Raw genomic sequence first — 23462 nt, forward strand, 5'->3', positions numbered from 1 at the left:
ATTTTTTTAACTATTATTTGTTTTATAATGCTGAAATTATGTGTGCATCGTAAAAGCCGTGTTGAAATGTAATTAATCTACTTTTATATGCTGCACTTTTTTTTTTAGATTTTTGGGCTTTAAATAATTTTACTCCTATTGTTCCATATTTATGTCATGATGATGAGCTGACAGGTCACTTTCATAATCATATTTCTGCTCTTCTACATGAAAATCACTCCTAAAGCTTAATGGCGACTAAATAAAATCAGTTCTTTGTCAAAGAGAGACCATAAGTTTTTTCCATCCCTGCTGCCATCCTCCCGATTTGTCACAGAGTCAAAGTAACTTGTGACAACCAGCTTCATTACTCGAGCCTGTGCAGGTAGCGCGCACAGTGAATGCAGCATTATGCAGCCCCCCTTTTTCCCCACCTTCCTCCCCACACCCCCTCTAAACTCATCATGTGAGCAGTGATGCAATTGAATCTATCACTGCACCGAACCAGGCTGCATATTTCTTGTATTCTCAGCCTTATTCCTGATGCTAACCTCTCATTTTTTTTGTTTCCTGTCCTTTTTCATCTGTTGACTCATCTTCTGTTCTGTACGTCTGTGTGTCTTGGTGTGTTTACTCGGGTGTTGCCTTTCGCTTTGTTTTTATTTTTGTTTTTTTGCGTGTCCACTGTTGTCGTCTGCAATACCCTAGATGCGTTTGCACCTTCCCCAGGAGACGGTCCTGCTGCCGCGGCCGCGGGCCCTGCTGCTGATGCATTTAGTGGATCTGGTGGGTCACAAAACGGCTTCTTGTGAGCGTGTCTGCGAGGATGTTTGAATACACAAACGTGTGTGTGTGTACATGAGACTCCTTGCTCCTGTCGTGCTAAAGCTGCCACTGCTTTACAGGAGACAGTAGAGCAAACCATTGCCCCCAGGTGGCCTACTGTCTCACCCCAAATCCTACTAATGCCCCAGTCATGGACCCTCTCCTCCTTCATCTGCTCCTTCTTCTTCCTGTTTAGTTAGCAAGGGAATATTCTTTAAAATATACTCGGTAAATCTGTTAACTGTTTTAAGAAATTGAATACAGTCTGTTTGAGTATTGCTAACCATGATAATATTAGATGGAAATTATTATTTTAATCATTGCAGAGCCTTTTTTTTTTCTCCTATGTTTTGAATAACACCATAACTTAACTCTCTTTGACCAACAGGATTGTAATGCTTTGGATAAACTTGTAGTTTCAAACATTACATCTATCTCTCTCTGCACATCTGTGTGAAGTTACTGTAATTTGCATATGTTATAAGCAAAATGTTCACATATCTAATATTTACTGACAAATTTTAGAAATTTCCGAGTTTAATCTGTTGCAATGTGGAGAGAAAAAACGTTTTAATTGTTTAATGATTTTAGAAGTGAAGATTTTAGACTATACTCATTTTTGTGTCCTCTGAAATAACAGTGTCTAGAGACACTGCATCAGTGATAAGTCAGATAAAATGACAGAGCTGTTGCAGTCATTTTATCTGACTTTAATCATAAAACTAACCCATTAATTTTAACATAAATTTTCATAATGTTGATTAAATAAAAAGAAATTCATATTCACATAAAAAACATATCAGCCATACTATGATGATTAAAATTTCTGATATCTCTTCATAAATTACTGACTGAAACTGACTGTTTCCTTAGTCTTTGTTTTGTTATCAGATATCATGAACTGTGTATAAATGCGGCGCTAGCTGTTATGCACAGCTTCTTTTCTTACAGCTTGGAAAACAATAGAGAGTTAATTTCCTCTTAACATGCATGAATTACTCTCTACCCTACAATGTAGCAGACTGCTAGGTTGGTCAAGGAGACACTAAACGTTCATTTCCTTTGCCATGAAGCATCACACTCACTGTGTTAGCATTAGCATGTTGAATTTATGCTAAAAGTACTACTGGGGACAACTTTTGGGTTTGATTTTCACTCATTCCCTTTAAATAAACAACAATAAACTTAAAATGTAGCTAGTGAGGAAAATTTTAGTAGGTATTAGTGGTTTTGCCAAAAAAAATAAGCATAAAGTAACGTCAAAATAATACATACCCAGTGCTAGCTAGCATAAGCTAAGTATTTTATTTTAAAGCCTAAATTCACAATGTATTTGTTTTTGTTTTTCAAATAATTTTGCACACAATTACAAGGTGATAAATGTTTTTTGCATATTTATTTTTAAAAAACAAAAAATAAAACTGATCTTTGGTTAAAATTACACCCACAATTGATATGGGCATGCCTCTCTAAACTTGGCTCAACTGTATTTGTTTTTCCTTAATTTTTCTCCACAGATCTTCTCAAACCTAGTCAAGTGAGATGTACAACATCAGTAGATGGCCGTTTTTAGATAATTTCAGAGATGTTCAGATGGATATAAGTCGGTGCCACTGAAGAAAGACAATCTGGCTGTGTTTATTTTGTCATTGCTTTTACTGTTTGATGATATGTCCTCTATTACACAACTCTAGCAGCCTTCACAGTGTCAGAAACATTCAGTCATGCTGCATGCTTTGAAGTTAGAGGAAGTTAATTGTGACTTATGGAAGCCACTCCTGCTAGCAAAGAAATGCACATTAAGTTGTCTCAAGCTTTAGACAGCATTTTCCCTCAGAACCATGCTTTTCAAAGTAAATGTTTTTCCACCATCCCTAAACCGCTTTTTCCTTTTCTCCAATCATAACCCACTCTAACCTGTCCACACCAAACCCCCGCTGCTCTTCCTAAAGACCCCTTCGCTACCACGGAAGGGAGCTCAAGCATTGCTCCAGAGCTGGACCTGTTCGCTATGAGGCCTTCCGACTCGGAGGCCGCCACCGCCATCACTCCTCCCACCTCTAGCGAGGCACCGACCGTAATCGCCCCCATCGCTGCCCCCGCTGCTCCCGCCCCTTCCTCCGCTACTACTACTACCACCACCACAACCACCACCGACACCACCACCACAGAGTCTGCAGCTGCCCCGACTCTAGATATCTTTGGTGGTAATGTCCTTTCGCTCTCATTTCGCACTCACTCACTGCATTTTACCTGCATTATGGCAACAGAGACGATGAATTTTTAGATGACTCTTGATTATGTTGCTCTTTGCTACTGATTATGATGATGGTGCCAGTGATACATTTCAAAATTATTGTTTTGTTTACTGTTATCCAAGCACTTTGACTGCCTCTGTAATAGCAGAAAAGAATCTGTATGCAAAGAATAAAAAAACATAAAAACAAATTGAACACAATTTTTTTTTTTGTATGAGGAACAAAACAAAATTAGATTTGTTGGGGCATAAAGGCAAATGTCATTTTATACACAGAGGTGGGTCAACTTGCTTTGTTTTTTGACTGAATACTAACAAGAGTGCCAAACCCAAAAGGGAAGAAAACCGTTTTCTTCTGCTGTTTGTTATAACTTTAGATCCTTCTGAGAATGCCTTTTTGTAGCTTATGCACTTGCGTTAAAATGGAATATTGCTTCATTTCAGATTTTATTCTCGACGAATCTCTTTAAAATGCTCTGATTCGCTTCAAAAACTTGAACAGTGATTGGAATATTTACAAATGGAAAATCTCCAAAAAGGATAAATGTTTTGGTCATTCACTGATATTTTGATTATCATTCAAAATATCTATGAACTTGATGATGAAAATGTGTCTTTTACCATTTTGATTTAGAAAAATGAATAATGGAACAGCTAAACAATGAATGAATCCCCCCTAACAAACAAATTCAGCTCATTTTAGTTCAATTTATTCATATTATGCAAAAACACAAGTATTTTAATCCAGTTTCTAGTTCAAATATTTTTGTACACTTGAAGTAAGACAAAATTAACTTAAATGTAACTTTTCAGCAAATAAAGTTGTTTGCTCCTACTCTTTTCATTTTGAGCAGTTAGCCAATGTGCTAGGCTAATACTAGCATAGTTTTTTCTTTTTTTGATATGACTTGTTGATAATTTAGCTGATATAGCTAAATAACTAATATGTTTTGATGCCATTCCAGTTGAGAGTGTAAAGATAAACTTATAGAGGAAGTTGTTTTCCTGCTTTAGCGACATGTAGCCTCTGCCTGTTTCTCACACTTTGACTTTCACTGTAAAAGGTGAAAAAGACTTTTACACTGAAGTCTACAGTCCACATTTTGTTCCTGTCTGATCTGATTACAGCATCAGGAGCTGGGTTTCATCAGAGACTCCTGATGTCAATCATTTAAAAATATGATTATCTGGAGTCACAGCCGATACCTCCTGATTAATAATAATAATAATAACATTTTTTTTTTAACATTTTAGCTGAGGCCACAGACACTTGAGATGAAAGTTGGAGAATCACATTAACTTTTGTAGGAACTGTGTTTTTCTAATATTATGGTAACCCTGCAACAAAGATTGGCTTGTTGAGGATAAATAACTTTGCTTTACACTAACTTTATTCTTTTGGTCAGTTTCCAGTTGAAACACTAGTTTTCGATCGCAGTGCTTGAAATTACATGCACACGTAATTTAGCCAATAAGTCAGTAAAACTGCACAGATTTCACATTGAACATATGTGGACGTTTGAAATTTAGCAATATTCCACTTTAACATTTGCACTGTCTTGTTTCATTGCACTGAAACGTTACACAGCTTCTGACTCATTGAATTAATCAAAGTAAAAGAACAAAAAACAAATCTGCTCTCTCTGCTTTCCCCTCATCTCTCTTCTTTATAACTCATCATGCACTGGACTTGGATCTGAATGTCCATGTGGTTGTCTGTCCCTGTTCTTAGATATGTTTGATACTATGCCTGAGCAAAGCCCTACCACAGAATCCAAAGCCGCTACCACTCCTAGCGTAGACCTTTTTGGTGCAGGTACAGGAGTTGATGTCCCTTTTTCTGTTTGTGGAGCCTCTTCACCTCCTCTGGTGTCCATAGTAATTCTCCTTTGTCAACAGTTTATTTCTTTCTTATTTTTCTCCCTTCCGTGTCCTGATTTGTCCCTCATAGTGATATGAGAAATGTGCATGCGCCCCACTCGTCAATTGCCGGATTGTCTCTGTGGCTGCTTTTCTGTCTATGTTCTTTTTTTCTCTTCTTTTTCCGTTTCTACCTGCCACGCTAACGCTTTTCTTTGCTCCCCCGACCTCCATGGTTTTTTCCTCCCTTCCTGTATCCTGGCTCTTGCTTGCATCGGTAAATTAGACCTGCCTGCCGTTTCACGCGGGCCCTCTCCGTTGCCCGAGCCGGCTCCGGTTGGAGACATTGTGACGGGTGAGTTAGTCGAGCTGCTTTTATCTTGACTTTCATGGCTGTTTCTCTTCCTTACCCGTTATGAGGAGTGCAGCCAGATAAGTTTGCATGCTAGCTGCGGACGTCTTGTCCCGGAATGCTGCACGCTTCCAGGATGTGGACACGCAGTGACGATGCCGGGACGCTTGCTTCTCTCTGCTTTTCTGTGCGCAAATGTGCTTCGATCTTTAACAATAACAGGCAGAAGAACTCCGGAATAAAACATCCTTGTCTTTTTTGTTTGTCAATAAATAATTTGAATTGATCTAATCATGTTTTTTTTTTTCCACTTTCATCTTAGATACGTTTACATCTCCAGCTCCAACCTCCACTCCTTCTCCTGCCCCAACTCCTGCCCCCGCCCCGACTCCCGTACCAGAAGCCTCCTCTCCACCCAAACCAGAGCCAGAGTCGGTCATTGACCTACTGGGTAATAAATATCACAGTGCACAAAAACACTCGGTATAACGATCACCGTCTATGTCACCAAACGTCCTGCGCTGCAGAGAAAATACAGACACGCCATCAAAGTGCACACTTTTGTATTTCCTGCAGAATTTCCTTCCAGGATCAAAACTATTTAAGCATTCAGTCCCAGCTGTTGTCAAGTTACACAAATTTGTAACTTCAACAACTAACAAACCAGTGTAGTTTATACATTTTAGAAGATCCCCCATGTCTCAGGACAACATCTTCAGACTGAATGACCTTAGAAGACAAAAGCATATGAAGCAAACTGGACTGAAATATCCTTAAAGAAGAGGGTTTGAATATCAAACCAAACGTCTATGAAATAAACACTAACCATCTTCACCACTGATATGACATGATAGATTACATAATCAGATTATTTGTGGGGATCCAGGGTTTTTGGGATGGTGGGGTTGCTCATCTTTTGTCCACCAGAGGGCGTCCGGAGGTTTTGCCTGGAGGGTTGGCCTTCAGCTCTGGTCCCAACACACCTGGTGCCAATCTCGTCAGCTCCTATAAGAGGAGGGAGTCATCGCTTCTTCACTGCCAGAGTGTCACCAATGTTTGGTACTACCGGCCCCAGAGTTCTCACCTCTGCTTTGAGATTTAGCCTAGATAAGTTCTCAGTGAACCCTTGTGTCTCTCCCTCAGAGATCCGAGACTGCTGTGCTGTGGAAACCCTGTCTGCCCGTCCGCACTCCGACGCCGCCTCTTCTGCCATCCACCTTCCACCATCAAACCCGGACTCCCCAGACGCTCCTTCCCCTCCCGGCTCGGACCCGCTCCAACCTCAAGTAGGTTCCCCGACTCCGTTTTGTTTTTCTTGAAGATTCCAAACTGAACCAGAACTAACCCTCCCTGTCCTCCTGTGCTTAGAATTCTGGCGTCAGCCGTGAGAGGAGATCCATGCCCCATGTCACCTGCCATCATCCTGTTTTGCTTACAATAAACCTCACACAAATAAAACTGGTGCTCTCTGTTGTGTTTCTGCATGTGGGTTAAGAAATTAGAATCCGACATGACATTATTATTATTGTCCTGGGACGTGATGTCGTTTCAGTCTGAGGTAATTTGGTCTGACATCTTGCTGATGTTTTCCTGAGACCCAAAATATGTCATCCTTGAATTTTAACTTTACATTTCTCAATACATGTTTTGGTTGAAAGACCCAGTATATAAACCCTGATGAAGAATATACATCAAATCACTACTGTTTATCACTAAATACCCTGAAACCACACCTGCAAAATGAATTTAAGCATCATCTGTGATGCATAAGAACCTCAAATAATTTCAGAGTTGATAATTACAGTGACTCTTGTAGTCACTGAGTCCTTTTGCTGTATTTATTTTTTGAAGAAGCTGTTTTCAGTTCAGACAAATTAAATTATATTTCCACTGAATAGCGATTCCTGTGCTGAAACAGCAGAAGTCGACCTTTCAGCTACTTCATATATCTAAATCCTGCTGTCTCTTTTTAATTGATGCTGAGTCGACCTTTCACCCCTCTCTCTATAGACTCCTTCAGTGGTCCTGTGGAGGAGAAGCAAAGCTCTGCCCCTGCGGTGCCGGGAGCCGACCTGCTGGGAGGTTAGCCTCCGCTAGCGCTCGCGCTCATCTATAAAATCTGAGTATTTAAATTAAAAAGGGAAATGGCTGCTGGAAATGTTCTGTGCTGATGAAAATGGCAAGCAGTGAGTAACGATAGAGACGCATTAGTCAGATTAATGTTCCTGTTCCACAGACTTGGCAAGCAAACTTATATTAAATACACAGCAGTTCCAGAGTGGCTCGAGACTCATTTGAAATATTTCACCTCATACATCCTTCAAGATTTGTTCTGCCTCGGTTCTGTCCGGCTCATTTCGTTTAGACCTGGCCAGTTTGAATTGTACTTTTACATCAGCTGCAGTAAAAGTGTTGGTATGTTTAAGTGTCTATTAGTGAAACAATCTGCTAACGGAATAGTCATTCGGTATCTTCAGGTTGTCAGTAGACTCCAGGCCTGACTCTTCATCCGCTGCTCTCCTCACCCTGATGCGCCAGTCACTCTGGAAGAAAGAGGGTAAATCTGGACGCACCAGGTCACATGAGGAGAACAAAGCAGAACAATCATCAAAAACACACCTGGAGTGTTGCTTTGATTTTTTTTTTTACTGCATGTTAGAGAAATCCTTTAATCTCCCATAGCAACCATTCAGGGTTCATAAACACCTGTGTCACAAAGCACAGCTTTTTCCACATAGCTCCTCCACATAGAGGCTCCTTCAGACTAGCCAGCAGCAATTAGCAAACACTGCTAATTGCACAGTGCTGAGCTCATACGAGTTACTTCTCAGTGCAAACACTCCTAAGGGTGCAAACGCTTTATAGATGAATGTTGTGATGACTTCCTGCAGATGCACTGTCAAAGAGTAGGAGCTTCTTAAAGAGACAGAGCCCCAGATTCAAGGCATTAAATTATGAAGTCAAATTTCTTTTATGTCATTTTGATATTTACAGTATTTTTATTACAACCAATTATTACTTGATTGTGCTATAAAATGGATCTATGTGGCTGGAAACTACATAAAACTGCCCTTTTAAATTTTTGCTCTCTTGATTCGATCCAGTCTGGTAGCAGAGTGAACAGTTTTTGGTCCTTTCTGTGTTTCCCTTTAGGCCTGATTTCCCCCACTCTGGCTCCCACGGCTGCCCCTGCCCTGGCCCCGGCCTTGGCCCCGGCTCCAGTGCAGAACGACTTTCTAGAGACCGGCTTCGACTCGCTGGCCTCGCTCCCAACCCCGACACCGCCGGTACCCGCTGCGGCTTCGGTAGTGCCCATAGCTCCGACCGCGGTGGTGTCAGAACCTGCGTCCGCCATGCCAGCGCCCTCTGGTGGCTTCGATGCATCAAGTAGGTGGAATTAGGAGTTTCCCTTTAACGACCTGATTCTTCGTCATGTAGAAAAAAAAAAGAAAGGAAAAAAACCCCCAAAGCATTTTGTTGGTAAAGGTGCTCTGCTTGGTGTGCTCGGTTTTCTTTTCGAGGAGCTGTTTTCACAGCGGACCTCACTCCTTTTTCCCGCTGACGGCTTGGTTTCTGCATGAACGAAGCACTGAAACGCACCGCTGTCACTGGCCTCCTGACGTACAGCTGTTCTTCCTGCTGACTGCTTTTCTCCTCAGCACCGCTGCCCGATTCTGACTTTACTTTCTTTGCACTCTCACAAACGCTGTGCTTTCTTCACTTTCCACCCACTCTTCTTCTTCTGCTTCTTTTCTTCCCTTCTTCTTGTCCTCTTCCACTCTGCTGGGTCACTGCTTGCTTCATCTAATCTGTAAATGGTGAGTTCAACTCTGCAGTGCAGTTTGGACGGCGCTCCCTCTCTCTCCTCATTGCATGCCGCAAAAAAAGTGCTCACGTCTACCGCATGAGACAAGATTTTTGTTATCTGTATTTATTTTTAGGGCAGCCACTTGTCACCAAGGCCATTTGCTATTCATACCTGTCACCATACTTGTAGCTGTAATGTTTGATAAACCTGCAGATATAGAAAGTATTATTGTTATGAATGCACCATGGACAAGGATTTCTTTAAAGATATTCCAGTGCCCTCCATATTTCTGGACACATGTGGGATAGATCCATAGACATGCTTGAAATAAATTAAAATTTTTATTTCAGCAGCATAATCTAACAGAAAAATGTAGAAAAAAATCTTGTGTTTTATTTGATTTCACTCCATTTTGAGGATTAATACTGTTCATCACTGGCAGTTGTTCTTAAATATGCCATTTAAATAAATTTGATTTGATTGGAGAGCATCTGGGCTTTTCATTTTGCGAGTATAAAGGCTTTGCACAATATTCCTAGGTCATCCAGATCAATGTTTCCTCCGTTTTACTGTTTTGTCTTGCAGGTCATGTCATCATTTCAGTAGGCTTCAGGTCTGAAATGGTGAGGTAAAAAGAGGAGATGTTGTGTTTTTGACACATCTGCGCTAACCTGCCCAAATGCTTTGAACCTACAGATAAAAAACCCGTTTTCATTTTTCTTACAAATATTTAATCGAATTTACCTGAAATTTGGGAGAAATCATTATGTCAGGAAGTGAAACAGACCCACAGCATCACAGATCCTCCATCATGCTTAAAAGTAGACACTAATCAATCAACAGGCGATTCTGCATGTTTCAGTCTGAAATGCTGCTGCGGTAAATTTAGCAAATTATTAAATTTTACATAAAACGTTAATACTGACAACTTAAGGTGTCAGTAGGTATGGAGGATGCTGAGTGTTCTCCATGAACAATACTGACAAAATGTAGGTGAAATGGCCTTGATGTCACCTGCTTTCATATTTCTACCTAACGTGGTTGCAGTTGCTGCCGCTGCGTAGCTTTGAATGCTCCATCGCATCCTCAGTTCGGTGTGACACAGTGGCTGCCATGCACAGCTTGTCTGCAGATGCTGCCACAGCTGGACCGTCCCCGTGTTGTCGCACCGCCTGCTCCCACGTTTCCGCCCTCTGCCTGCCTTCAGCTGGATGCTGCAGTCTCACGTCAGTTATTGTTTCTCTGTTTTTCTTGCGTGACTCTCCGCTAGTGTTCGGCGGTCTAGGCGACTTGCTGATGCCGGTGGTGACGCCTCAGAGCACCGGAGGCAGCACGGCGGGCAGCACAGGGACCCCCAGCGCACCAGGAGGAATATCAGCACTCCCTCCCGCCACCCCGCCTCCCACCAAAACAATTGGAGGAGACTTGGACTCGTCGCTGGCCAACCTGGTTGGAGGTAGACCGCAACTATTAACACACGGAAAATGATTTTTTTTTTAAAAAGAAAGAAACTGCAGGTTTTGTAAGGTAATTCTTTGTTTTCTTTCATTTTTTCAGACCTTGGAATGAAGAAGAAGTAAGTGTGTGATTAAGAACGCAAATGCACCGTTAAAATAAGCGTCCTGTCAGTGACTAATCCTCAGTAAATAATCTGGACAGAATTTAACAATGCAACTATTTTTATTTTTTTTTTTTTTAGGGATCCGTTCGGTGAGAAGAAGCTGACAGGAGGCGCCAACTGGATGCCGCAGGTCGCTCTCACAAGCTGGGGCACCCCAGGGGCCCCCATGGTGAGAACAGCAACTCCACAATCAGAACCAGAACAGAACTTGTTTATGAGTCCCTCTTGCTCCAAAAGATCCCTTCAATTCAATCACACGATCATTCCAGTTGTTCCTAGTCAAACAGCACACAGTACGTGCAATTAATTATTCAAAGTAGTTTAAAAAGTTTCCATCTAAGGAAAACCAGGAGTTTGCAGTGAGTTGAAAGGAAGCAGTTTTTGTAAAAGCTTAGGGAAAAAAAAAAGACTAAACAATATACTTACACCCATTTGTGTCTCAGAAAGTGAAACTCATATTTAGAGTCATTAAATTAAAGCACAGAGTGATTTATTTCAAGTCTTTATTTCATAAAGATGATAAACTTTATTTAGAAATGGACAAAGTACAGATCAGTCATAAAAGCCACCATCTGATGCGCTCTGCCAGATTGTAGCATAAGCTAATTCACATCTGCAGTCGCTTGGCAGCTCATAAAAAACTGGATGTTCATTACAATAGTAAAATAAAACAAAATATATAGCATTCCAAGATGCTTTCTACTGACAGTACACAGATAAAAACACATAAAGACTTCATCACTGACGCACTGATTAATAGTTTTGTGAATTTTGAAGTTTACGCCTCAAAGCAAATGAAAACCCAAAGTCCAGTCCAGAAATATATAACCAGAAAACTCCAACAGGATTGTTTTTAAGTGGAAATGTTATGTTTGTTAATATGTTGTTGTTATTTTAGTTCATTAAATTATTTTATGTTTTGGTCATATTTAAATTACTTATAACATGAATATTTTTTTAGATAAATTTTATATCGATTTGATTAAATGAATGCTTGAAATGTGTCGCTTTCTGTTTAATGAATTGTATATCAAATTTAAACTGAATTACTGAAATTTATCAGTTTTTTTTTTTTTTTTGTTATTTTCTAACCTTATTGACTTGCACCAATACGTTGTTGTTGACCCAAAATCCTCTGACAGCTAAATAATCTGTCTGCATGTTCAGGCTGCCGGTGCGCCAGGCGCAGCGCCCCCTGGTGCACCAATGGTGCCAACAATGAGCGCACAGCCTGGCTTTGGCATGGTGAGCTTTTAATGTCTGTGCTTAGCGAATTAGCTAAAACAATTGAATCACTGTTTAAAATACAACATATTTGTAATTAATTTAGAAATAGTAATGATTTCTGATCTCATTCTTTTTTCCAACAGCCTCCTGCTGGAGGGCCAGGGGTCCCAATGATGCAGCCCATGATGAGCCAACCTATGATGGGGCAGCCCATGATGAGACCTCCGTTCACAGGGGTTGCTGGAGCTGCACCCGGAGCACCGGTAACCCGTTATATACCATAAAAAAAACATCAAAGTGTCTTTAAGTAGGTATTCATACACCTTGAACTGTTTTTATCATGGTGCAACTAGACAGATTTCATGTGACAAACCAACACAAATTTCCCCATAATAATTGTTTCTACCCTCGTTTATTCTGATGTGCTAAATAAAATAATGTGCAAGCAACTGGCTTGAAAAGTCACACACTTTGTAAAGAAGAGTTCAGCTGCGTAACACAGCGAAATACCTTGACCCTATTGGTCAAATACATTTCTTGATTTATATGTCAAGAAATGCATTTCTTGACATGTAAGAAATAAAAGTGCACTAAAAAATACACTTTTTAGCGTTAAAAGTGCTACATTTCTCTCTTTTAATGCCGGTTTGTAGTGGATAATTTGGCTACTGGACCACTTTAGGTTGGGAGTGGGAACGTAAATAAAAACAAAGCCAGGACCCCTTCGAAATGAAGCTGACATTTATAAGACAGGAAATAAAAACATAAAAAAAGCAAGAAAAAATGTGTTTAAGTATCATTCTCCCTCTATCTGCTGTCTGCTACATAATGCTGCTAAAACAAACTTTGCACAAAAACGGTGCTTAAGTGCAAAAAAAGCTCCAAGGCACTGAATATAAAAACAGATTTTTCTCTTTAACATAATACCTCCTTCTTGTTTTAATGATAACAGGAGCTTATTAGGGCCTTTTAAGTATTTTTGTTTTAATAGGAAAATAGAAAATGAAATCTGTATCAAAACCTACTCAGCCTGAATTTTAGGCTGGAAATTATGCGTCTGTTAATGATGCTGACCTTATTGTTTATCTTGCTGAAAATCTCATGCTTTAAAGGATCCGTTTTGCCTGGTTTTGTCTTAGCTTTCTTCAGGACCTGCAAATCAGAGCCCCAAGAAGCCCAAGGACCCTCTGGCAGACCTCGACCTCAAGGACTTCTTATAATACTCCAGGTAGAAAAATCTGTTTTATATTTCTATTCTGTTTAAACTTTGAGTTTGGAGATGTTTTTTTTTTTTTTTCTTCTTCTTGAATAAAGTAGTCATAAGCCACTGGTAGGTTCCCATCGTTCATACTTTTGCAGTGACGTTCAGCATGTCACCAGTAGGTGGTGCTGGCACTCTGAGTAGAGACCTGGAACATTTGTGTTTCACAGTTCTTTCTATTAATTAATCATAATGTCTTTTTTAATACTGGGACTCTGATTTAGTCCATATTTAAATAAAGTGTTACAAGTTGCAATATTTGAAAAAAAAAAAATGGTATTTATGGTTTCATTTGTGTGATTTGGGGAACAATAAAATGTGGATGAGGTTCTCTTATATAGTTATCTGTAAAGTACGCAAACCTTTAGCATAAGCAGCTGCATTTCTAAAAACTTTGTCAATATTCTGTTAATGTCGCAAAAACACAATTTCAGAATTGCAGTGTTTCCACTGAATGTGAAATGTAATTAAAATCACATAAATGAATTTGTTCACGTCATTAAAGAACACTCCATGCCATCATCCTCTAACTACTTCCTGTTGTTGTCTTCTTCATGGTCTGTGCCAGTGGCAACATCCAGGTTGTTGATCATGTGATTTGAGTGATGAAAAAAAAAGTGTTTCCATTGCAGTTTTGCGAAATAAATCAGTTTTAATGCAGCCCATAAAAAAAACTAAAACTTTTACCAAAAAAATAAGTTTCTGTTAAGCAAATGTATTTTTTAAAACGTTACAGTGCTCTATAGAAACAAACGACGCACAGTTTATTGAAAGCACAAAAGATGAATAAGTCTAATGTTGAAATCTTGTTTCCTGTCTCCCAGCTTCTTTTCTTTCTGGATCAGAGCCTTCTCAGCGTTTACCTGGCGCCTGTCAACATCTCGAGATGCCAGCAATGTTCCGTTCCTCCTTTTCTCCTCCTCACCTGTCCATGACCCAACTTCTCCTGTGTGATGTTGTAGCACAAACTGTGAAAGTGAACCATAATGGATTATATACAAATATAAGATAAAAAAAATAAATAAATCCAGAGCTTGTGCTTATGTCGATGTACTAATTTTATTGTCGAAACAAAATGACACAAAATCCTGAGAAAAAAAATAAATAATAATAATAATAATGATAAAAATTGTTCAGGACGGTAAGTGAGAGGAAGTGAAGAACTATGTGTTTTAGATTTATTTATTGTGCTGAATTGAATGATTGATGTGCTTTGGTGTCCCAAGCCCCGCCCACATTCCATTAATGTCTCCGCCTCCTTACTGAGGGGGGAGGAGCTTCTGTGTGTTCCCATGTTGGTTGGATGAGATGGGTAAACAAAACGCCCTGTAGATTTTTGAAGAGGCCTAATATGTGTGTTGTTTTACAGGAAGGTCATTTCTGATGTACAGAGGTTTCTTTGGTGAGGATTTTGTCTTTATTGTACATCTGGTGAGGAGAATCTCAAAAGTGAATCAGACATGAAATCGTGAGAAGTCTTGTGAGTATCCCTCTATTTGCCGTCATCATTGGAACTAAGTGAAGCAAGTAAGACCGCCACTAAAAGATTAATATACTGTATATGTAAGATCAACCTTGGTGGGATTTTCAGTTATTAAAAAGCAGCAAGTGGTCCTTTCTTCTTTTTTTTACTTGTGGCCTAACTTTCTATATTTTGTTCTTTTTATGTCCTTTAGTTGTATGCCATGTACAGAGTCCATTTTGGTTCATTTCTCCAGACTGTGGCTATCTGCGTACCTTTCTATTAAAGAACATATCTTGGAACTTTATGTACTTCCGGAAAACTACACTTTAGTCTTCTTAGAGGTGTGTTTGAACTTCCCTTGAGTAGAAACGTTAAAAATCGTTGACTTGGTCTCCCGTGGTCGATTTTAAGAGTCCGTTTTGTCATTTTCACGACTTGCGTAGCAAACTCCATGCTCAGACGGGTCGGATCGACGAGATTAAGATTATTATAGCAATTAAAATGAGGAGTTGTAGGCGTGGGCCAGTTTGAGAATTTTATAGTTTTCAGAGACCATGCATAATTGTATCCCTTTTTATTATTCTTCAATTTATAGAGTAGCAGAAGTATATGTATAATTGTTATTAATTGTTAGTGAGACTATATTCCACTCACACCTTGCCAACAGCACTAGTAAGGGTGATGGGTGGCCCTTAGTTTTTAGTCCAAGCACCTTGACTGCACACAGTTTTCCCTACTGGAAGTATTTCCAAGTCCTTGTAAGTGAGGGAAAAGTGCAGTAGCCATATTTTAGGCAACTTTGCAGCAGGACGTCAGGGAGGGGCAGCCTGAGAAAACGCTCCACTATTTTCTCTGGCTTCTGGCAACTTTGGTGTACCCCAAAGACCAGTAATTAGCCCACGCCTGGTTGATTTTGCAAAAAGCGCTCGGTCACTCTTTGCTCAGCTTACTTTAATGAGAAAAGTTTAAAGATACAATGTGGTGTTTTGTCCTGTAAGCACAGCAAATTCTGTTTACGCGCAGGATTACTCATCAAAGGATGAGGCTGCATGAGCCTAACAACACGCTAAATGTGTTTACCTCGTTAGGAAACTTCAAAGTTGACGTTATTTACAAGGTACAAGGGCTTTTCCTCTGATGGATTCTCCTTGAAGTTGCTAGCGGCCAAAACACCGCACTGTACCTTTAGCCTCGAGGTGAATATGACCTGCTCTAGCACCATAGTGCGTAGTAAAACTAAACAAAACTTTTGCTTCGCTTCCGTCTGAGCATCGTGTTTGACTCTTTCCTTAATCGATAACATCTGGTTTGCCGTTGGTGGAGCCTCTAACTATGGAGAACTCTATTTGGGGTTATAGTTGAACCTTTTTGCCATTTTTAACCCAGATTTCAGTAAAATCACTTTGAGTATAATCATACATTTGGTCATAATTTAATGCCAGTCTCCTCTTCTGTGCTGTAAACTACAGAAAGTGATAGATCTTTCTCTGTGTCTGTTCTCTGTCATGTTTGTGGATTGGTTGTGAGAGTCAGAGTAAATCATGGGAGAATATTAACATTTTTTCATGACTGAATTATTAGAATTGTAATTTTTTTTGTTTGTTTTATTGTAAATTTACTTTATTTACAATGGCCCTCCCAGTGCATGTAAGCCCCTCGAGATGCAATAAATTGGATGACGGATTGAGCTGTTCTGACTTTTTTGGGGGGTGTTTCATTTTAATGTGCACCCTCCTTAAATTGAAATGTGGACACCTGCTTTAATCACCACAAACTTCTTGGGATTAACACTGTCATACATTTTACTAAACTGAGAAACAGAAAAAGTGTGTTCTCCTGTTTTTATATTTTCTGTGAGGAATTCATACTGTTAAAAGTACTAATGACCAACATCACCGTTTGCAGTATACCTATATACTTAACCAAAATGTCAAGAGATGTAACATTGTTCTGTGGAATAAATGGATGAAATCTTTTGTGTCATAGGCTACTAACAACCTAGCATGTTTAACCATACGCATGTTGAAGTCTTGTTCTTTTTGTGTCACCAAATGTCTCCTGTTGATGCCATTTTTAGTGAATATCTTACTAAAAACAAACATACGAATCTCTGTGGAAGCCCATTCCCAGTCAAATTTTTTACGACTGAATCCAAGTACCTGAAGAAATGTTGCAACCCCTCATCATAACACTTCCACCACTGTGTTTAACATTTGGTAGAGATTCTTCTGCCAAAAAGTTGCACTTAACGTATGCCAAAACCTTATAAAACATTTTATTCTTTGCTGTTTGCTTGGATGCATTTGTTTTCATCACATAGACACACACACGCAAAGGGGAATCTTGGTTTTAATGGCTTGTAGTCTTCAATGCTAATAATTATTTGCAGATATTTGGTATTTAAAAGGATAGTCTTGCATTTCCTTGGAGTAAAAGCAACAGGAACAAGTCAGAAACATTACATTTGATCTTAAACTACTTCTATAAAAACAAAGTGACTTTTAAAAAAAAAAAAATCTGTTACCCTTAAAATAGAGAAATAAAAACAGCTCAAGTAAATTGTTGAATGGTTCAGACTTAATGTAACGCAAACATGTAGCCTCACCTTAAGCTTAAAGTTACAGTACTAGGCCACCAAAAATATTTTCTAAGTCATTCCGAAATGGAAACAAAAAGGTTACAGTCCCATAAATTAGCACCACGTCATTCTCTGTTATAGCTATGTGCATAACAATGAAACCACATTTCACTGTATTGCAAGAACGGATGAGAGGATGAGACACGAATCATACAAAAGCAACAAAAAAAACCCCATCTCCTAAAAAGTATCCAGAAGGAGAAAAACACTCATTAATAGATAAGCGTAAAACACAAAACATTGAATGCAATGTTCGAGATATGCACAAATCAAAAAATCAGCTTATTAATTTTTTAGTTTTCTCTGAATCTTCATACGGTTCTTTTTTTAATTAAAGTGTTTAAGATGGTTTTTGGGCATCTTGTTATTGCCAATGCTCACGTTTTATGCTTACAGTGGTGGAGAGGCCTTTTCTTTAATAACGATACCTTGCAAGTATTTGTGATTTATACTATAAACCATTTACTGTACTATGACCATAGAGGTCAATTTATTTCAAAAACTGTCAAAGTAGACTTAAAATACTTAAAAAGGATTTCCTTTCCCATATATATTTCAAACAAATAAATAAAAAAAGACAACTGACAAGCCACAGTTCCCTTGATGCATTGATGAGTTCCTATTGTTGCCACTTCTTCACTTGAATCACGGTAGCAGAGTCATTATGAGGCACATAAGGTAAAAGACGGGAAGGGGAAGAGGAAGCAGTTGCCTAGTTTCTGCTTGGTGAAACAAGGTGATGTGTCAAAGTAGGTGAAGTCTGTAAGGGGGAATTGTGGTGTGAAATGATGGGTAAGAAGCAGAAAAGTGGGGAGTTTCCATGTTGTTTTAGGCTACCTGACACTCACTCGAGTCCCCATGGACCCAGTAGCAGATCTGCGCGTACTTGAGCGGCGTTATCCTCACGGCCACATTGTAATCCTGCTGCATCCCGTCCCCGTTGACGTCAACCCACTGGTGACCGGAGAAAACCCCAATGATCTTCCTCTTCCACTTCTTCTTGCCTGGCTCTTTGAGGCGGATGTAAACTCCTGAGCCACTGGAGCCAGGTTTGGCATCGCAGTACTGATACAACAAGTCATTGGATTCCTCAGACACAGAGCAGAACCGGTACACCAAGTTATCGGGTCGGTCATCGTCAAAGCCGGAGAAGTGGATCCTACCAGCAGGGAGCTTCTTAACGGAAGGTATAACACCCAAATCCATGTGATTGACCTTTGGGGCTCTCTTCAGCTCGAGAACGGCGTAGTCGTAATCCGCAGTCAGTCCATCTGACACACCTTTAAACCAACCCTTAGGAATCTGGGTCTTTTTGACTCTGGTCCACTTGAATGAAGGTTTCCCAGAGTCAAGACTTCGACGACTCCGGATCTTCTTGCCTTTTCCTCTTCCTTTGCGTTCCCCTCTCCCGCCATTTTCCTCCATTTCCAGTCCTTCCTCTTTAACTTTGTCCCCCTTTCTTCTTTTGCCCCTTTCTTTCCCACCCTTTCCTCTGCCTCCCTTTCCTCGTCTGCTCTTCTCTTTCAGAATGCCAACACGCAACTTCTGAACTCCATCTAGATAATCCTTTCCATCGTGGATGCAGTGTGCAGCTGTCAGCACGTGTTTGGGTGACACCAGCACCCCAGAGCACCCTGTAGATATCTTCACCGAGGTGGAGAAGGGATATTTGGTGGAGTACTGCTTGTCAGCGATGGTGAAGCGAGTATCTGTGCCGTACACTTCTCGCTTGTGACGGGACCTTGATGAAGTGTTTCTTGGCCAGACAGTGACTTCATTGAGGCCATGCACAGAAACGGAGGTGTACGTGCGTGTGCCGTTCTCGTAGACCGTCTCGTAGGATAGGAACTGCTCCAAATCATTCAAGGAAGGCGAGGGAATGTGGCGCTGGCACTCGATCCCGCAGGTGCCACTCAGCTCCGGTTGAGGGTGAGCTGCAAAGCTGGGGCTGCTGAGGGGCACAGTGCGTCGTTTCCTTACCAGTGGCACCTTCCATTGGGGCCAGGTGTATTGGTCGTCAATTGTGTTTTCCTCAGCAGTTACAGCCACCACCGCAGTCAGCACCATCACTGGGAGCAGGATGCAAAGTGGTATGGGGCCCATAGTTAAGTTGGGCCTGGCTCTGAAATGTAGAGAACCAAAGATGAAAACATTAATTTACACACATTAACACTTCTGACAATCACAGGTACCAACAAGAACCAACTTTTGAATCACAGGGTTTGGGGCCACTGTAACATTGTGACATTTCAGATATCTTATGCAACCAAATACATTAAAGTGAAATTCTGCACACACATTTGGTATAGATTTATTGATACTTTGGTGAATGTAGCCCTTTTGCTCAAACATATGAGCTTGAAGGGTATACTCACATTTTTTTTTATGATAGGCTTTGCTAAAAAGTTCAAAGGAGCAGATATTTCCTTAGGCATTTTCACTAACAACTAGTCCAGGTTGGGCCCATTTTGAAGTGGAACGCTACCATCTTAAAATGACTCCATAAGAGAAAATATTATTTGAGAAACATCATTGTCATTTATATGACTAGTGTTTGCTTAACCCCTTAAACTGTTGCCACTTTGTCTTCTAGTTAATATGTACACTGAAACTGATGATTATTTATGCAGGAAACATACTTAGAACAAAACATGTAACATATTTGCAGATATAACAGCTGTCTCACATAAAACTAAAGACATGTAAACCTTCCTAACCTCAATTTATTAAGCATTGTTTTCTTATATCCTTTAATGTTTTGGGGTACAATGTTTTGGTCCTTGCTCCACCCTACTAAGTTCTCTAATGACTAGATGTTGGCTTCAGTCTTATTGAAGGTAGTGTGGATTTCTGCTAAATGAAATAAAGTTACCTATCCCAAATAAGACACCACCTCCAAAAACCCTGCAACAACATGTAAGTATGTATACACTTACTGTGTCTTAGTGATTCCTAAATGTCTTTAAAACCTGACTTGAGATTCAATGACTAAAAAGAAACGCAGCCAATTCCATTCATGACCACAGGGAGGCAGTGCAGCCCCAGCGTTCAACGGAGACTGTAACTGAGCAGGTCAGGGATGTGTGTGTGTATGTCTCACACTTGAATATGTTAAAGCCATCTGAGGTGGTTGGTGTTTTCATTTTTACATACAAATCAGTAACGTTGGGTTTTATATTTTTGCAGAGTTTTTACAGCTTAAATCCAGAGCTCCTGCATTAGCTGTGTGGTTAAAAGTTTTCTGCTCCTTGACTCTATAGCTGGAGGGCAGTGGGCAGTGAGAAGACGCTGGACAGGGACTCTCTAAACGAGCTGAGACATTGGCTTGGAGGTTTGCCACAATGGTTAACCTACTCCTTCAGTAATGACCATATCTGGTTTCCTGCAGCTCCACAATGCGCCCCTCCATGCGCACAAATGGCATCAAACACAGAGAGACTATGAAGACCGATGGTGTCTGCTGCCTCCTATACCCATGAGTGTCAGCCTCCCCCCCGAATCCACATATGCATGTGTTAACTTGAGGATGTGTTGTAATAGATTGGACAGACGATCGCTGAACTAGAAAAGCGGCAGAAATGAAATTCGCCAGCGGGGCTGCGGCTGTGAAGTCAGCCTGCCGATTTCAAACGCTGGAAAAGAAAGTTATTTGGATGGAGGAGGATTTACGGCTTTGGTTAACGCTTTTACAGACAAATTAAAAGTGAAATGCCCATGTCTGCCCTACAAATCAGTTTAAAACCAACATTTTAAGAGGGAAAATGAACTCAGTTTCAAATTGATACTTCTGTAGTTATAAAAAAAAAAGGTTCCCAGGAAAATGTCATCATTACATGCATCACCTACAAGCATTTCATCATCTGTGCAAGGCTTAAAGTAGCATTAAAATAGAACTTTTATGAGATGTTTGTGATATTTTTAGGTTTTCTTTGCTGCTGATGTATTCAAGCTCACCAGACCAGATATAGGCAAGAAAAAAAAAAAAAAAGTTGCCCTCTGCCTCAGGTCACCTCTGACCAACTGCAAATATTCCACATGTATGCTTCCCCTTTCTTTTCTGAACTTTTTTATTTTATTGTTTTATATTCCAAGGTAACTGTGACGTCTCCTCCAACCGACTCTGACTGTAATCGGGACATTTTTGAGGCCTGGCTGCACCCCACAGTCTCCTATAAAACACAGCCAGCGGCTGAAATCTAACCAGCATACAACAGACTGGTAATAAAATACATGGCCGCAAAGAGCCGTAAAACACTTTCAATAAATGAAAGAGCAAAAAAAAAAAAAAAAAGACCCTTTTTTTAGTTTCTGCTCAGCGTCACATTCCCGCTGCCAAATTCAGACGTAACATTACAACAAATAGAGAGAGAGAGAGAGAGGGAGAGAGAGAGAGAGAGAGAGCCGTCCCCATTAATCAGTGGAAACTGATACTCCGCCATGATGGCTTTTTGGTCTTCGAATGGGCTGATTTTCGACCGAACTATTTTTTTTCCGCTGCACTCAGCTAACGAGGATGACGAGGTTGTGCCCTCTTCATCCTCCTGTGGAAAGCAAAGTGGCCGGGAGGTGGCGCTCTAAGGTTCAATCTTGTGTGTGCAGGTCTTTTGTTCACCTCACCCTTCCTTTTTTTGTAGTAAAATTGGTGATAACCAATTTCGACATATTTTCCGACTTTCTGTTTTAACCAATATAAAGTTAGAAAGACAATAAGCGTATAAGGAAAAATATGTGTATTATTTTCTGTTTGCCTAATCTTTCTGAATGAAGTCATTGTTAATGTCATTTAAATTTCCAACGTAAATAATAACCAATTACATGTAAAAAAAACATTTTTCAGTATTTCCTTCAGACATCCGCAGATCGACATCTGCACCAGTAGGATGAATTCATGTTATTCCAGCGTGAACACATAAAACCGATGCGTCCTTTGCTTCCATTAACGCACCACATGATGCAAATTGATGAAAAGTGGAAATCTGGACAAGTTCCCTACTTTTTGTGATGTAAAATTCAAAATAACTTAGAGAGAAAAAAAAATCAGAGGTGAATCAAAAGATATTTTCTTTAAGAGAAAAAAAGTCTTCAAAAAATGAAAAGGGGAAAAAAAATAAAGAAACTCTTGGATTAATTTTTTCTTTCTTTCTATCGGCAGCAGGAGACCATACAGGCGTCCCTACCTGCTCGCATCCGATTGATGGATTATGCCAGATCCGCAGTGTATTGTTTGTTGTCCTCTGATGTACACAAATATGATCCCGGTGGCAAACAGTCGGCGGTCACTGCATCTCCCAGGCGCGCTGTCATCAGCAGGGCCACGGCTGCCCGCTCATTGCCTCCTTCAGAGAGTCTGAGGGGGAAACTCGCGGCCGGGACGCTCTGCTCAGGCTGCACTTGATGCTGAGAAGGGAGGGAGGGACGGAGGGCTGAACAAGAAAGAGAGAGAGAGAGACAGAGAGAGAGAGAGAGAGGGAGAAAAAGAAGGAGGTGGAGAGGAAAAGAAGATATGAAAGGAACCTTTTTCTTTTTTTTTCTGCCCCGTGACAAAAGTTGTTCACTTCTGGGTGGGGCAAGAGTTTTGGACCTCACCAAAGAGTGCACTGAGGGTAAAGGTAGTGTTCTGTTCAGGTCCTGCAGTTCAGGCAGAAGCTTAAATCATTCATGCATTGTGAAGAAATGAGGCTTCACAGTTGGTCCACATTCACCCAGAGAAGGGTAGAGAACCCAGAAGTTGTACTCAAGTGCAAAAGTTGTCCTTTTGGGTCTTAAAAGTACAACATTTTGAGATCCAAAAGTTGCACTCAAAAATATGTTGAAGTATTTTTTGAGGACAGCAACTCAAGCAAAAGCAAAAGTAAAAGCTGCCCAAGAAATTACCTTACCTACTAGCAACTGATCAAAAAATCAATCATATATTTAAGACCAAAATATAAAAGTTATGTGAAAATGTTGGTATATTTACAGACCAAAATGAAACTAATTCATATAACATCATAACAAAAAAATAAAGAAACTAACAAAAACTGCAGATGTAAGAGCAGTAATACGTTATAATAAAATTACTCAAGGAAAAGTAAAACGTACAACTTGTAATTGTCCCCCCCTCCCCCCCCCCCCCCAAAAAAAAAAAAAAACAAAAAAAAAGAAAAAAAAGAAAATATAATAACATTTA

At 40.1% G+C, this 23462-nt stretch overlaps 2 protein-coding genes and 1 long non-coding RNA gene across 13 annotated transcripts in view; 1 reads left to right on the forward strand and 2 right to left on the reverse strand.

The window, feature by feature from the left end:
* snap91a (synaptosome associated protein 91a) overlaps positions 1 to 14282 on the forward strand; it is a 46835-nt gene extending 32553 nt beyond the window's left edge. For 2 of the 11 annotated variants that reach the window (XM_015017400.1, XM_015017411.1), the window contains 14 exons: positions 688 to 765; positions 2757 to 3011; positions 4794 to 4877; positions 5208 to 5276; positions 5596 to 5724; positions 7284 to 7355; positions 8427 to 8660; positions 10352 to 10537; positions 10639 to 10657; positions 10781 to 10871; positions 11870 to 11947; positions 12073 to 12192; positions 13069 to 13157; positions 14015 to 14282. In XM_015017400.1, the coding sequence (XP_014872886.1) occupies positions 688 to 765; positions 2757 to 3011; positions 4794 to 4877; positions 5208 to 5276; positions 5596 to 5724; positions 7284 to 7355; positions 8427 to 8660; positions 10352 to 10537; positions 10639 to 10657; positions 10781 to 10871; positions 11870 to 11947; positions 12073 to 12192; positions 13069 to 13149 (1496 nt within the window). In that variant the 3' untranslated portion in view covers positions 13150 to 13157; positions 14015 to 14282. The remainder of the gene's footprint in view (positions 1 to 687; positions 766 to 2756; positions 3012 to 4793; positions 4878 to 5207; positions 5277 to 5595; positions 5725 to 7283; positions 7356 to 8426; positions 8661 to 10351; positions 10538 to 10638; positions 10658 to 10780; positions 10872 to 11869; positions 11948 to 12072; positions 12193 to 13068; positions 13158 to 14014) is intronic. The other 9 variants (XM_015017429.1, XM_015017438.1, XM_015017420.1 and 6 more) reach the window with 9 other exon arrangements.
* LOC106936477 (uncharacterized) overlaps positions 7923 to 23462 on the reverse strand; it is a 26886-nt gene continuing 11346 nt past the window's right edge. The window contains exon 2 of the long non-coding RNA XR_001422145.1: positions 7923 to 8030. This is a non-coding gene — a long non-coding RNA (uncharacterized LOC106936477). The remainder of the gene's footprint in view (positions 8031 to 23462) is intronic.
* On the reverse strand, positions 16987 to 22664 carry prss35 (serine protease 35). Its single transcript, XM_015017495.1, has 2 exons — positions 22471 to 22664; positions 16987 to 19415 (listed from the first exon to the last, which is right to left on the reverse strand). The coding sequence occupies exon 2, from the start codon at positions 19394 to 19396 to the stop codon at positions 18122 to 18124; it is 1275 nt and encodes a 424-aa protein (XP_014872981.1). The 5' UTR covers positions 19397 to 19415; positions 22471 to 22664; the 3' UTR covers positions 16987 to 18121.

The sequence above is a fragment of the Poecilia latipinna genome, unplaced genomic scaffold, assembly GCF_001443285.1.
Source record: "Poecilia latipinna isolate Pla-1442-1.1 unplaced genomic scaffold, P_latipinna-1.0 Scaffold76, whole genome shotgun sequence".
Lineage (NCBI taxonomy): Eukaryota > Metazoa > Chordata > Actinopteri > Cyprinodontiformes > Poeciliidae > Poecilia > Poecilia latipinna.